Source organism: Tubulanus polymorphus, chromosome 4 (genome assembly GCF_964204645.1).
Source record: "Tubulanus polymorphus chromosome 4, tnTubPoly1.2, whole genome shotgun sequence".
NCBI classification, from domain to species: Eukaryota; Metazoa; Nemertea; class Palaeonemertea; order Tubulaniformes; family Tubulanidae; genus Tubulanus; species Tubulanus polymorphus.
In genome coordinates, this window is record NC_134028.1 from 5,211,204 (window position 1) to 5,225,369 (window position 14,166).

At 38.1% G+C, this 14,166-nt stretch overlaps 1 protein-coding gene across 1 annotated transcript; it reads left to right on the forward strand.

Annotated features, from left to right (window-relative positions):
- Positions 1-125: 125 nt before the first annotated feature.
- LOC141904598 (putative flavin-containing monoamine oxidase A) lies at positions 126-5,257 on the forward strand. Its single transcript, XM_074793211.1, has 12 exons — positions 126-303; positions 447-534; positions 866-1,043; positions 1,567-1,681; positions 1,963-2,120; positions 2,288-2,377; positions 2,459-2,546; positions 2,642-2,742; positions 2,827-3,006; positions 3,529-3,716; positions 3,844-3,931; positions 4,016-5,257. The coding sequence occupies exons 1-12, from the start codon at positions 171-173 to the stop codon at positions 4,223-4,225; spliced, it is 1,617 nt and encodes a 538-aa protein (XP_074649312.1). The 5' UTR covers positions 126-170; the 3' UTR covers positions 4,226-5,257.
- Positions 5,258-14,166: the final 8,909 nt, after the last annotated feature.

A 14,166-nucleotide genomic window follows, 5' to 3' on the forward strand; every position in this document is an offset into this window, starting at 1 on the left:
GTGCTGCCCCTATATACGTGATAAGCGGCGAATACTCGAACTAACTCGACAGCCCGATCTTCATACTGCGGATGGTGAGTAATGAAGTCCCTTGCCGCCGCCAGGCGGTGCATCGGTAGAAAATCATTTGACATATTTACTTCCTGGTTCGGGTCAGATGATGTAAATATATGCTGAAAATGGCAGAAAACACCAGTGAAACTGATGTTGTTATCGTCGGAGCTGGAATTGCCGGTCTCACCGCCGCGCATAACATCTACAAGAAGCATCCAACTGCACAAATCATCGTTTTAGAAGCAAATGGTCAGTTCACTTGTCATTTAGGGCCTGTATATTTAATTTTAACTAACAAGTCTCTGTCAGTCACATACTCCACTCTGTCCCTGTCAGTCACAAGTGTACTGTTTACATGAGTTGATAAACTAATAAATATTTGATATCCTTAGGCCGTGTTGGTGGACGTACGCTTACCGAAAAACTAAAAACAGCTGAGGGTAAAGATGCGTTTGACCTCGGAGCTCAATGGGTCGGCAGGTATTTGTATAGATATCATTATCGCTGGAGGTGATGGAACTGCATTGTTCACTTGTTGGGAATGGTTCCAGGATTCGGGCGAGATGGAAAAATAGATTTTAAAACTTTGTTTTAACTTTCTTAAATTGCTGGGGATTAATTCAGCACTTAGTCTAAACTGTTGGGACTACTAACCCCAGGGTTCATGTCAAAAATGGTTTAACTGGAGTCCGCTCTACCGACTAATAGTTGAAATAACCCAAAACGATAACCTAAAACTTGTTGAAAAAAATCTGACTATGGTAGTACTGATAATGGTTTGCTGGATGCTAAGTGTATGTTCTGTTTGCAGCACTCAGACTGATGTTATGCAGCTAATCGATGAATTAAACTTAACTACATTTAATCAATATCATACCGGCATTAAATGTATGATTCTTGGTCAAAACGGAAAAGTTAGACACTACAAGTCTGATATACCTTCACTGAGCTTGTTAGGATTATGGGACTTGCACCGTTGCATATCGAAGGTGACTGATTACGCTTAAGCTTATGGCTAACCCTAACCCCGATGTAGTTCCACAGCTATTCTTTAGAAATATATGAAAAAATGATGTACCGGATCTACCGGCAATAGTAACTTTAACAATGGATTCAAATTTATAACTCAGTTTAGTTCACTGAAAAATGATTTTGGAGATCCTCTTTTCCAAACTTAAATTTGTAGTTTGCAAATGCTTTTGTCATGCTGTGGAACTGGCTGGATCCTTATCTTTCTTAAATGTGCTCTTTTTCATCTCATCTTAAAGCTTGATATAATTATGTTTAATTCATATTTTTCTTACTTGTCCTAGTAAAGTCTATCATCTTATCATCTTATTTCTTTGCTTAAATCGTTTCTTTACTTCCTAGTAAAGTCTATCATCTTATTTCTTTACTTAAGCACCAGGCACTTCACTGCATTGCATTTAGAGTAAATCTTTTTACCGAATTGTGGATATTACCTGTACCAGTGCTAAATTTTATGTGTAATTGATGTTTTACTACCGGTAGATTGAAAGCATGTCCAAACAGATTCCACTGGAAGACCCAAGTAAATGTATCCATGCAGCTGAATGGGACGCCATTAGCTTTGCTGCTTTCAAACAGCAACTGTTTTGGACTCGAGGTATTTATTTACGCGGGTAGTTGATGATTGGCATACTGGTAGTTAAAGTCAGTCGGTACATAGACTTGTGGCATCTGTGATACTGTATCTACAGCCTATTTTAACAGTTATGTCCAACTCTTGTCTTAAATTGAAAGAATGGCTTTGAATCATTAGATTGGTTATAGTAGCTGAAATGGCTAAATCTGCAGATCTATGGCAAGATTTGACTGCAATTTCTAACAATTCTGCACCAGGGTTACACTATTTTAGATGTGAGATTTTGTGATTTTTCATGATAGAGGCACATGATACAATTGATGCTGCATGCAGGTGTATGTATGGAATGGAAACCAGTCAGATATCTCTGCTGTATTTTCTCACATATTGCGCTGCAGCCGGTGGAGTGAGGACACTAACTGAGGCCGGCGAAGGTTCAGCACAAGAAATGAAAATTAAGGTGATCTATATTTTGTTGTTTGACTAGTATTCAACGATGTTAGTTAACTGCAAACAACTGGTTCCTGATATTTCGTCTTTCTGATGTTTCATCTATACTCTAATTCTGTAGATTATAAATGCTGGTATTCATAAATGAATGGGTTGTATGTAACTCTTTTTCGCCAGGGTGGAGCTCAACAGATTTCATCGAGATTAATGGATCGAATCGGTACAGAAAAAGTCTTGCTTAATCAACCGGTGTCAACGATTGTTCAGGTGATTATATCTTCAGAAAATCTTTTGAATTCTATTTAGAAATGGACGGTTTAATACTGAAAATGTTTTTTTTGCAAATAGGATTCTGCTGGTGTGACCATACAAACGAAATCTGGGGACACATTCCATTGCAAGAGAGCAATATTAGCTATTCCTCCATGTCAAATAAGTAAGTCTATTCAAATTACGTGCATCGCAAATGGTATTAAGTCACAAAAAATCATGTAATTTATACAAACTGATATCTCTTATTATCTCATTCAGATAAAATCGATTTTGAACCCGAACTTCCAGATGTAAAGAAGTACCTTATCAACAGAGCTCCTATGGGCAATTTGATTAAAATTATTATCACATATGATAAGGTATTTATCTAACTTAGAAAGTTTGAAGGACGGACCTCATGTTTGTTGCATGTCGTAATTTTCTGACTTATTCTTTCGTTTCAGGCATTCTGGCGTGATGCAGGATATTCCGGTGAAATCGTAACAAATGGTGGTAAATCAGTAGTAAATGGCTGTGATGCAGGTCCGTTGTGTATTGTGTATGATAATACATCAGCGATAGGAAGTCCATCAATCGTAGCATTCATCGGAGGAGACCAGGCTTTACACTGGAGAAATACTACTGTAAGTTTCACTATTGAATCCATTCAATTGAAATAGAATACAGTCGCTATTCTGGCATGTTAGGATACTGAAAATCAGTGTTCTCCACATGTTGGAATTTTAAAGGGCATTTACTGCATTATTGTATGTAGTGTATGTGTATGTATGTAGAAAATTAAGCTAAATTTTGGTGTTGTGCTAAATGTTCTTTTTTCACTCACAATAGCTCAATATATTATAAAGCAATTATCAGCATTGATAGAATATTGACATCCACTCTGGTAAGGGCAGCAGATATTTCAAAGGGGTTTCTGATGTTCAGAGGGGTGGGTGTAAAATAGTCAGTAACCTGTCTGTGGTTTAGTTTCACGATCGGATATTTTCACGATAAGCCCATCTGGTTATAAAAAGCTTACCACCAACGATTAGGTAACTAACTAAGTGTATAAGTGAAAGCTAGCCGCACCTCTAAAACCTGTTGCGGAGAACACTGAAAATATCTTCATCCTCGCCTCCATTATAATGTTCCATTCTTTGATACAGGATACAGTAAGAAAAGAAGCAGTTTTGGCTGGACTCGAATCTTGTTTTGGTCGAGCTGCGTTGAATTATGTGCAATATATAGAGAAGGATTGGGCTAATGAAATGTATGTAGGAGGTTGTCCTACCACGTCGGTATGTGTTGGTGCAATGACGTATTTTGCTAAAGGATTACGCCAACCGTTTAACAGGTCAGTAAATCAGAGAAATCAATCTATATACCGGTTGATGTTTTGCTTTAATGATAGACCATAGGGAGTCTTTCCTAGATTAATATCTATCATAAAATCTATTGAGAAAGTCAGATGTTTTTCATAGGATACATTTTGCTGGTACGGAATCAGCTGTGCGCTGGTGTGGCTATATGAGTGGTGCAGTACAATCAGGAAACAGAGCTGCAAATGAGGTTTGTTTTTATAAGCGACTTCGACCAGATGGAAATTTACTGTGATTAAGTAAATGTAATTAACGATTGGCTGTGTTGTTGTAGGTGCTGTTCCATTTGAAACCGGATGTTTTAACGAAAGAAGAACGCGAACACGTAAAAGATTCGTTGCTTCCGCAAAAACAAAGCAATCGACGCGTTTCATTGGTTGAGAAAGTCGTCGGACACCATGTATTCAGATGGACGATCGGTATTGGTTCGGTTTGCGTATTACTCGTCATCGCTAAGAAGGCGTATTTCAGAATCGCTCTGTAATCCCCTAAATCTTCTCCCTCGTTCCTTGATTGAAAATTATATTCCCTACGTCGATGAAATCCTCAGTGCGTGGATTCCCAATGACTCTAAACTCATTAATATTAGCTTATCTGCTTGAAATTAGTTTTAGTCCCAACTCAACGGAGTAAAACAGTCTACTCTATGTTTGCAGTCTATCAAATGATCGAAAATATACACAACAGATAAATGAAATACGTGGTAGCGATCTATGATTCGAATATAGTCTTGTTATAGATGAAACTAGCGCCAGTCGCTAGTTATGCAGATTAGACATGCGTGTATTATTTTTAATGTTGTTAGTAACTTTTAATTTATTAATCTTTGTAGTACCGGTATTCATTTACAAAATGTGTAATGTGTTAAAGTTTTATTCAAACTACATATAATGAACAAACTATTTATTATAAAGATTTTTTAAAAACTTGTTAAATTATTTAGAGTTGCGTAATGGGCATAGGAACAATATTTACATCTACTTAATAGTTGTTGTACTCCATCTGTCTAAATTGTATTCAAACATGTATCAATTTGCAGTCTGGACCAACAATACTGTATGAAGTCTGGTACTGTTTTTAAGTGTAGAGTCTGGCATTTGAAGTCTAGTTCATTTTTAATTCAAATCTGCCTGGCGAGGCCTGAACTCGTGACATAAAAAGATTGTTTAAAGTGGTTGGAAAGTATTGAGTGTCTGAGGGGCTTATTGGTCCAGACTGCAGATTGATATCTCATGTCCCTATATTTTACTTATACAAATTCTATATCCTCCATTAACAATTATGCAATTAAAATCAGGGCATAGGGCTTCGTATACTAGACCCCTTACATAATTCCTATTTATGTGGTATTTACCATTAGGCTAGTATGTATAATAGGGCTCTCAAACAATTTTTTATTTTTAATATCTGGAGATTGTACTTAAAATGATATGCATTTTTTAGATAACATTGTATCAAATTGTTAGGAACAGACTGTTGTTGCTGTTGTGAAACTTCAATAAATAAAATGGTTGATTTTTGCAAATGTTTTGAGGATTTAGTTTGTTGGCAGTCGAAATAAGTAGTGGTAACTTTCTTAGGATCCCGATTCTAATTGTCTCTGCTGTTGTTTTCTGTCATTCAACTTGTCAAGGACTCCAGACCTAAGGATCCATCACACATCAGCCGCTTTCCTTTGAACCCTGGCTAGTTTTAAATGACCCAAAGTCCCGGGTGGAGGGTAAAGACATCCATAAGACACAAAGTAGAATCAGCTCTTATTTGTAAAACTTTCGAAATCCAACTTATCTACCATCTCCGACTACATAATCAATTATTATCTAGAGATATCATCATCATGATCTCTACTAGATTTTGGTTTATGTCACTGTCACACTGCTTTCTCCGTCCTCTTCTACTCCCCCCCCCCCCCCCCATTACATAATTTGTATTCATCCTGAACTGTTCATATCTTGTGGTTTCTACGGTACCGGTACCGCTGGTTTTCATTTGTCACTTGTTCTGTTAACATGTACACATAGCTTCTTTTGTTTATGTCCTGTCAGTTTATATGCTACGTAACTTCCGTTTTCTGGTCATTCTACCTGATGATGGCTGTTAGTCAACAGTCGAAACGTTGTGGTTGGTTTCGTTTTAACAGATTATTTCATATAAAATTCGAATCGTGCGACTTTTTCCGTCAACAACTGTCAACGGGCCCAGTGTAATGTGCAAAGTCGTATTGGTTTTGCCATTGAATCACATAATCATGTCTTCCGAACGTGTAAGTTTGCCAGCGGACCAGTTGGTGGGAACATTTATTGGGTTGAAAAAAAGAAGTACATTGCAAGAATAAAACACAGGGGCTCGTATCAGAGTTTTAGGTAGTATAAAAACTGTTGATTAACACACACTGGATTAACAGATTATCTTTTTTACACTACCTACAACTCCATTGGGATCCCCGGGTGAAACTGATTGGCCAACAGCAATGCCCACCGCCCAGTTTGATAAAAAGGTTTAACACTTAAATCGATTTAATTTCTTCACTAATTCAGTTTGTCTTAAATCGATTTAGGCCTTTATCCAGGAGTTGCTATATTAAACTTAACAAATTTCAAAATCAATCATATTTAACCCCTGTGAAGCTGGCTCCCGGTTCCCGGTTCCTTATTCGGCTCCCGATTCAAAATGCTATTGAACCGGGAGCCGAATCGGGAACCGGGAACCGGGAGCCGGCTACTGGTTCAGCTCCCGATTCAAAATGCTTTTGAACCGGGAGCCGAATCGGGAACCGGGAACCGGGAGCCGGCTACTGGTTCAGCTCCCGATTCAAAATGCTTTTGAACCGGGAGCCGAATCGGGAACCGGGAACCGGGAGCCGGCTACTGGTTCAGCTCCCGATTCAAAATGTGAAGCTGGCTACTTATTCGCCAGGTGGCGCTGGTATACACTATGCCGTAGTCCAGACATTTTACGTAACTATGTCTACTCTGCTGATAAACAAACTCGACCTCGACCTTGACAACAAATCGCCAGGTGATGGCGCGAGCCAATCCAGACGTCTAAACACGATTGCGTATGCGACCGCGAGAGCGGTCAGCTGTAGCTTCACTTCAGGATAGAACGATAACCACACTCAAACGTGGTGAACGGATAACAACAAATTTTTTAGATTCAATAAATAAATTCTTGTTTTTACGTATATATATATATATATATATATATATATATATATATATATATATATATATATATATATATATATATATATATATATATATATATATATATATATATATATATATATATATATATATATATATATTCGTATTAAAAGTATTGAGAGCAATCTGATCGAATAGTATTAAAACATGTGTGTAACTGAAGCTTTTATATATATATATATATATATATATATATATATATATATATATATATATATATATATATATATATATATATATATATATATATATATATATATATATATATATATATATATATATATATATATATATATATATATATATATATATATATATATATATATATATATATATATAAAAGCTTCAGTTACACACATGTTTTAATACTATTCGATCAGATTGCTCTCAATACTTTTAATACGAATACGAATATTCATTACACTCCAATCACTTCTATGGTATATGGAGGAGGGAAAACAGCATTCATTTAGGAGGTAAATGTAAACGTATCTTAGAACATAACAAACATTATTTACGGAACATACTATTTACATATTACCCATTGGATTCATATACATCTAAAGGTGTCCCCCCTTTCGAGTTTAGAACATTTATATTCCGTGGTATTATACCGGTACCTTCTGAAACATGGCCATGGCCGCGACTGCACATCAATACCCGGCATTGCGATTTTCCGTGTTACACTTATATATAAAACATGTACAACGAAAGGTAAACGGAGATCGGGAAAACACAAACAATGAACGCTTTTACGGTTCGCAGCGCTTTTACGGCCGCAAAATGTGATCTACCGATCTCAGAAAAATTATGTGACCCAAGCCTCAATAACCCTCATCCCCCCTAAATCTCTACATATTTCCACTGCTCTCTGGAATGATGAGATAAAAGAATAGAAATCGACATCAGTAGCACCAAAGCTAACCGTACCATTTTTTCTCACTACTTGAAATAAACTATGCGCAAAGCCAGAGAAAAATTTGCGATTTAGAGAGAGATAAATACAATGCAACACTCATCATCGATTCGATACAGCAGTTGCAGGCCTATTTGAATACTTGTAGTAAAGCGCGGTCGATTGATGCGCGCGGGCAGTATCTTATCTTCAAGCACAAAACTATCGTATTATTTCCAATAATTAATTGTTACATGTTTACACTCTTTGCGTAAAAGTAACGACACATCTGAATTTCTTCCGGAAAGCTTCCTAAAATTCTTCCTAAAATTAGGTGACAATTGGAACTATTTAATTTCGCGCATTGAAACATACATACGCTTTAAGCGGCGTGATCAGTACGCACAATAGGGAGCATTTATTGATTGCTAGAAAAGCGATAAAGCGACTCAACTTGTCGTTTTGTATTGCTATAATACTTAACACTGCATTTTCACATTTGTGATCATACGTACTAATTTCCCCTGGAGCGGTGCCCCGGCAACAGTGCGTCAGCAACAGGTGGGATTCTCACGCGTATCTCATTGAGCGGTGATGAGTGATAACAGATATCAATTTCTTCACACGGTCAGCTTTTCCGATATCAAAATAGTAGGTCAGCATCATTGCTTGGTGACGTAGCTACGATAGTCCCAGTTGATTGTGTCATCACGTCTGGCGCAACCTCGGAAATCCTATCGATGACAGACACTGTCCAATAAACATCGGATCGCCTCTCTGGCGCCATACTTGCCTGGGTTTGATTGCAGCCCACCGAAACTCTTGCTTCAGCGTCTCAAACGTTTTTTCTTTTGGCCACATGGCCAATGAATTGTACTTTTCGTGATTGATAAACGCAATGCTTATTTCGCAAAGGAATGATAACTTATAAATGCGTCGTTCATTTATTCTTCACTTTGTTTACACAGTTCACCAAACTCACTGTTGCTTTTTTCACGGTATGTCGGTGATAAACCTAAGCACGTATGCGCTCTCTAGCGTATACAATTGATATATACGTATCCAATTGATAGTCATAATTTGTTCCCTCTTATATATCACGGCTATATGATGCACCCACGTTTATCATATCATATACGATGGCACCAAAAATACTTTAGAAATCATTAATTTAAAAAATCTTAAATACCCCTTTTAAATGAATAGAAACTGAGTAAACAGTAAGCTTTCAACAGAGATGACGTCAGGAACACCTGCACACATCTAGATACAGTGAGCACCTGCTCAAACTGCCGATTTATAAGTGTATTTCAGGAAATGACTGAAATGATAATCAGTAGCATATTATAACTTGTGAACATATTAATTCATAGAAAACGTATGACATGATATTCTATTAATTGTACATGTGCCCTTTAAGCAAGTAGAATCAACATCGCGGATTGAATCCTTCATTGTAAAGGAGACATGCTGAAACTTCACTATCATTAAGTTCCAAACTTTGTTTTTTTCATTCCAGAAATTATATAACTATGCCTTTAAAATTCCAATAAATCGACCCTCTAAACCTTCGACCTTCATTATATATGACTCATCAACGATATTCGAGATATATCAAAAATTTTGAAATTATGTACTTTTACAAAGGAATTCCGTTGGTAGTAATAAGTTGGAAAACTGTTCCGATTTGACTTTTTTTACTAAAACACCCTAAATCGATTCGGCGCTATGGTTTAAGTTACAGCGCATCATCAAATACATCGAAAAACCAACCGATGACCTCTCGTAACATCTCTATTCATGGCCGTCGGAACAGGGGCGGCAGGGGCGGCCAAAGCCGCCCCACTTTTTTGCTTAACAAAATATTTTTCAAAAGCACGCTGAACCGCGTATCAGCTCGTCGTTCTCTGTACTAGGTGGTTGGCTCACGGCTTCTCGTGCTTCTGTGAGTGAGACCGTGAAATGGCCCCAAAACGCATCTCCGGCGATTGAATTTTCAAAATTTTTCTAGGGGAGGGCCCCTAAACCCCCTTCAGAAATAAGCCTCGCCACTTAAAAATTCCTTCCGACGGCTCTGCTATTACCTTTTGACATTTCATTCGTTCCAGGTTTTCTATTCTCACATGGCGCGAGTATACGATATTCCTCAGTCCAGACGTATTTACGTAACCATGTCTCGCCTGAGATAAGCGATAGCTAACCTGACCTCGGTCACTAGGCTAATCGAGACGTCTGCGTGTGCAGATTTCAGTAGTTTCACAGTTGCTATGCAACCACAGTAACCATTGAATTAGAATACATATGAATATATTTACCTACACTACAACCCTTTCTTCCAAATTATCCACATGTTTTCGTTTTCTAGTGTGTTATAATATTTACGGAAAATATAATACTCAACAAAAAAGGCGACTATAGGTATGTATATGTAGGTGATTCAGACGGTGGGCGGACGTCTCGATCGAACGCCTGTTTATTTGACGATGTCACAATTTTGATCTTGTTGATCGCATTTTCACCAGGGTCGGGTTTCGGGTTTCACGAAGGGGAATTTAAGCTCCCCCTTATTCCGGTGTGCATAATTAGCGACGGGGCTGGTCATTTTATTAATGATAGTTTTTTCATCGTATAGGAATAATGCAATAATTAATTTGGAATTAACTTCGGCGATAATTACAATTAATTACTTTTCCCTAATTAGCGTTTGTGAAAGAGATTAAATCATCGAATTCACTAACTAGAATAAAGCACTTTCAATTCGAATTATCACCTAAACCGGGCCCAGGGCATTAACCCATTTGGCTGTGGGAAAAACTACATATCACAAGTCACGCGTACAATCTATCTCGTAGCTTCATACACTCATATCGGAATGATGACGTAGTAGCAGCAGCTGGCAGTTTTTAAAAGGAAAGAAATTTCCGAGGATTTCGCTTATTTCACAAAACCTTCAATGAATAAAAGAAGATATTATGAGTTGCTGAGTCAAAGTGCATGTCAACGCTCCGGGCAACGCTCGCGGTCAGCACACCTGGTTGCGCGATGTGTTTAGACGTCTCGATTGGCCTCGTCTCGACTGGTGGTCAAGGTTGCGGCTAGCACTTGAGAGCAGACACCATAGTTACGCAATCATAACATTTACCTGTCCGCAATAGAGTCGAATCGAATATACCAGCGCCACCTGGCGAATAAGTAGCCAGCTTCACATTTTGAATTGGGAGCCGGGAACCGGGAGCCGGCTACCGGTTCCCGGTTGCCGATTCGGCTCCCGATTGAAAATGATTTTCAAATATGTTGACAATATTTCAATACACATTTCAATAGCCAACTTCATATCGCTGACAAAGGTAAACCAATTAACTAACCCGAATTAAGCATTTTCCATTAGAATTATCACCTAAACCGGGCCCAGGGCAGAAGAACTAGTAACATATAACAAATCATGCAGTACATCTTTCTCGTATCAGACCGATGATGCTCACATTGCAGTATTCTCCACTATTACATTCCCCAGAATTGACGTCATCCGCGTCTCTGTAGGCAGACAAAATGAAATTAGGTCACCGGCGTCTCTGTAGTCAACGAGCAACAGCTGACGCTCACATCGCGCAAATGTTTGTTTTCATCATCGCGCGCAGTGACGTCACGCGGAAAGTCCAAACTTAATGGTAGAAAAGTCTACCTAAACTTTATCGTATCGGCACGAAATCTATTCGTTAACACAGATCAGACCATCCTCTTTCAATCCATACCACTCAACGCGTAATCGAAGCCACACGAACGGAGATTACGCGCTACAAAGTTAATACGCTATGGCTTAGCCGCTTATAGTATAGAATATAGTTGCATAGTAACTGTGTATATTGAAGTCACACGCGTGTTGTTAATTCAGACGTCTCGATTAGCCTGGTGGCCGAGGTCAGGTTGCACTCATTTCAGCAGACATAGTTACGTAATTATGTTTACCTGCTGTCCGCAATAGAGTCGAATCGAATAAGTAGCCAGCTTCACATTTTGAATCGGGAGCTGAACCAGTAGCCGGCTCCCGGTTCCCGATTCGGCTCCCGGTTCAAAATGGTTTTGAACCGGGAACCGGGAACCAGTAGCCGGCTCCCGGTTCCCGGTTCCCGATTCGGCTCCCGATTCAAAATGATTTTGAATCGGGAGGAAATCGTCACACGCGTGGTGTTAATTCAGACGTCTCGATTAGCCTGGTGGCCGAGGTCAAGGTTGCACTCATTTCAGCAGACATAGTTACGTAATTATGTTTACCTGCTGTCCGCAATAGAGTCGAATCGAATAAGTAGCCAGCTTCACATTTTGAATCGGGAGCTGAACCAGTAGCCGGCTCCCGGTTCCCGGTTCCCGATTCGGCTCCCGGTTCAAAAGCATTTTGAATCGGGAGCTGAACCAGTAGCCGGCTCCCGGTTCCCGGTTCCCGATTCGGCTCCCGGTTCAAAAGCATTTTGAATCGGGAGCTGAACCAGTAGCCGGCTCCCGGTTCCCGGTTCCCGATTCGGCTCCCGGTTCAATAGCATTTTGAATCGGGAGCCGAATAAGGAACCGGGAACCGGGAGCCAGCTTCACAGGGGTTCATATTTATTCTCATACAACAATTATACAAAATGCCAGGAGTGCTCGAGGAATTATAATGTAAGCTCCTCAAACACGTGGACTTTCAAAAACAACTAGTCCAACCACCCTACGAGCAATTATCTAAATTAGATAATTGCTCGTAGAACCACCATAGGCGTATAAACTATAAACGAGAGTTTATACGGCCATGGTCCAAACATAGACTCAAAAACAAAAAAGTCTATTGCCCAACCATGGGCTCAAATTGTCCATGGCCCCCGCACTAAAACCAGAGATAACCCTGGCCAAATACTCTGGAAAGCGTAGGATTAAGCAATCAATCTGATTTATATTTTTACATCATTTCATTTCACAATTATTAACTTTCAGCTTATTTTCTCAAATTTTAGTAGTAATTTTATTTCTATTAAAAATGTACTATGTATGAAATTGTACTAACTTTAAAACCACAAAAGTTACATGTAAGGTATTTATAAGTCTTTATATATGATACATTTCCACAACAGCTGATTTATACAATTTGCATCAATAGGAAAATAACAAAAATACACAAAGAATTGTAAACTTTGATCCATAACACTGAAAATTGGACTAGTCTGGAAGTCGTAAGATTATGAATTTGACAATTCATGAGGTCAATATAACCGACACTTTGTTATTTTTCATGAAATATGAACCTATCATGTCAACTTTTCAAATGACATCTCAATTATCAAGAAAAATCTCAACTATATTCGATTAGGGCCTTAATAAATCAGTGTTTTATGATCGATTGACATGAACATGTCGTTTTATCCCCACAACAATAATTATACCTAAATGACAGGTATTTATGTACTCGAGGAATATATCATCTATCAGACTGGTTTGAAAAAGGTGATAAGTAAAAAAAATCAATACTTTACTACAGAAGTCCGATATTGTCTTTGTTGCTCCTGGATCTCAGTGTTTATAGCTGCAATTATTAAAAGAAGATATCCTGTAATGAAAAAATATTTCATTTAGAATAAATATTTTCGAAATAATTCCATGTATATCAAGTTACCTTTTATGATTGCTTGGTTATCGGCGATTATCCTATTAGTTGGTTAGTTAGTTGGCCTCATCTGTGCACTGTTCCAGTTGGTCGATTTTGGACGAGTAGTCGATCTCACACTGGGTTTTTCTCATAGTTGAAATTTAGCTGCAATGATTAAAAGAAGATATCCTGTAATGACAAAATATTTCATTTCGAATTTATCGAAATAATTTCATGTATATCAAGTTACTTTTAATGATTGCTTGGTTCGTTATCGGCGTGGATCATCTTAAGTTTGTTGGTTGATAAGAGTTGGATTCTAGTTGGCCTCATCTGTGCGCTGTTCCAGTTGGTTGATTTTGGATGAGTAGTTGATCTCAAACTGGGTTTTTCTCATAGTTGAAATTTAGCTGCAATGATTAAAAGAAGATATCCTGTAATGACAAAATATTTTATTTAGAATTTGTCGAAATAATTCCACGTATATCAAGTTACTTTTTATGATTGCTTGGTTACCAGCGATTATCTTATTAGTTGGTTAGTTAGTTGTCCTTATCTGTGCACTGTTCCAGTTGGTCGATTTTGGACGAGTAGTCGATCTCAAGCTGGGTTTTTTCTTATAGTTGAAATTTAGCTGCAATGATTAAAAGAAGATATCCTGTAATTCCATATATATTAAGTTACCTTTTGTGATTGCCGGGTTGATTATC

Excerpts from the sequence above, each read along its gene's own strand:
- LOC141904598 (XM_074793211.1), top strand. The coding sequence starts at position 171 with ATGCTGAAAATGGCAGAAAACACCAGTGAAACTGATGTTGTTATCGTC. Across the intron at positions 304-446 it reads CATCGTTTTAGAAGCAAATG|GCCGTGTTGGTGGACGTACG; the intron begins GTCAGTTCACTT and ends TGATATCCTTAG. Across the intron at positions 1,044-1,566 it reads TGCACCGTTGCATATCGAAG|ATTGAAAGCATGTCCAAACA; the intron begins GTGACTGATTAC and ends TACTACCGGTAG.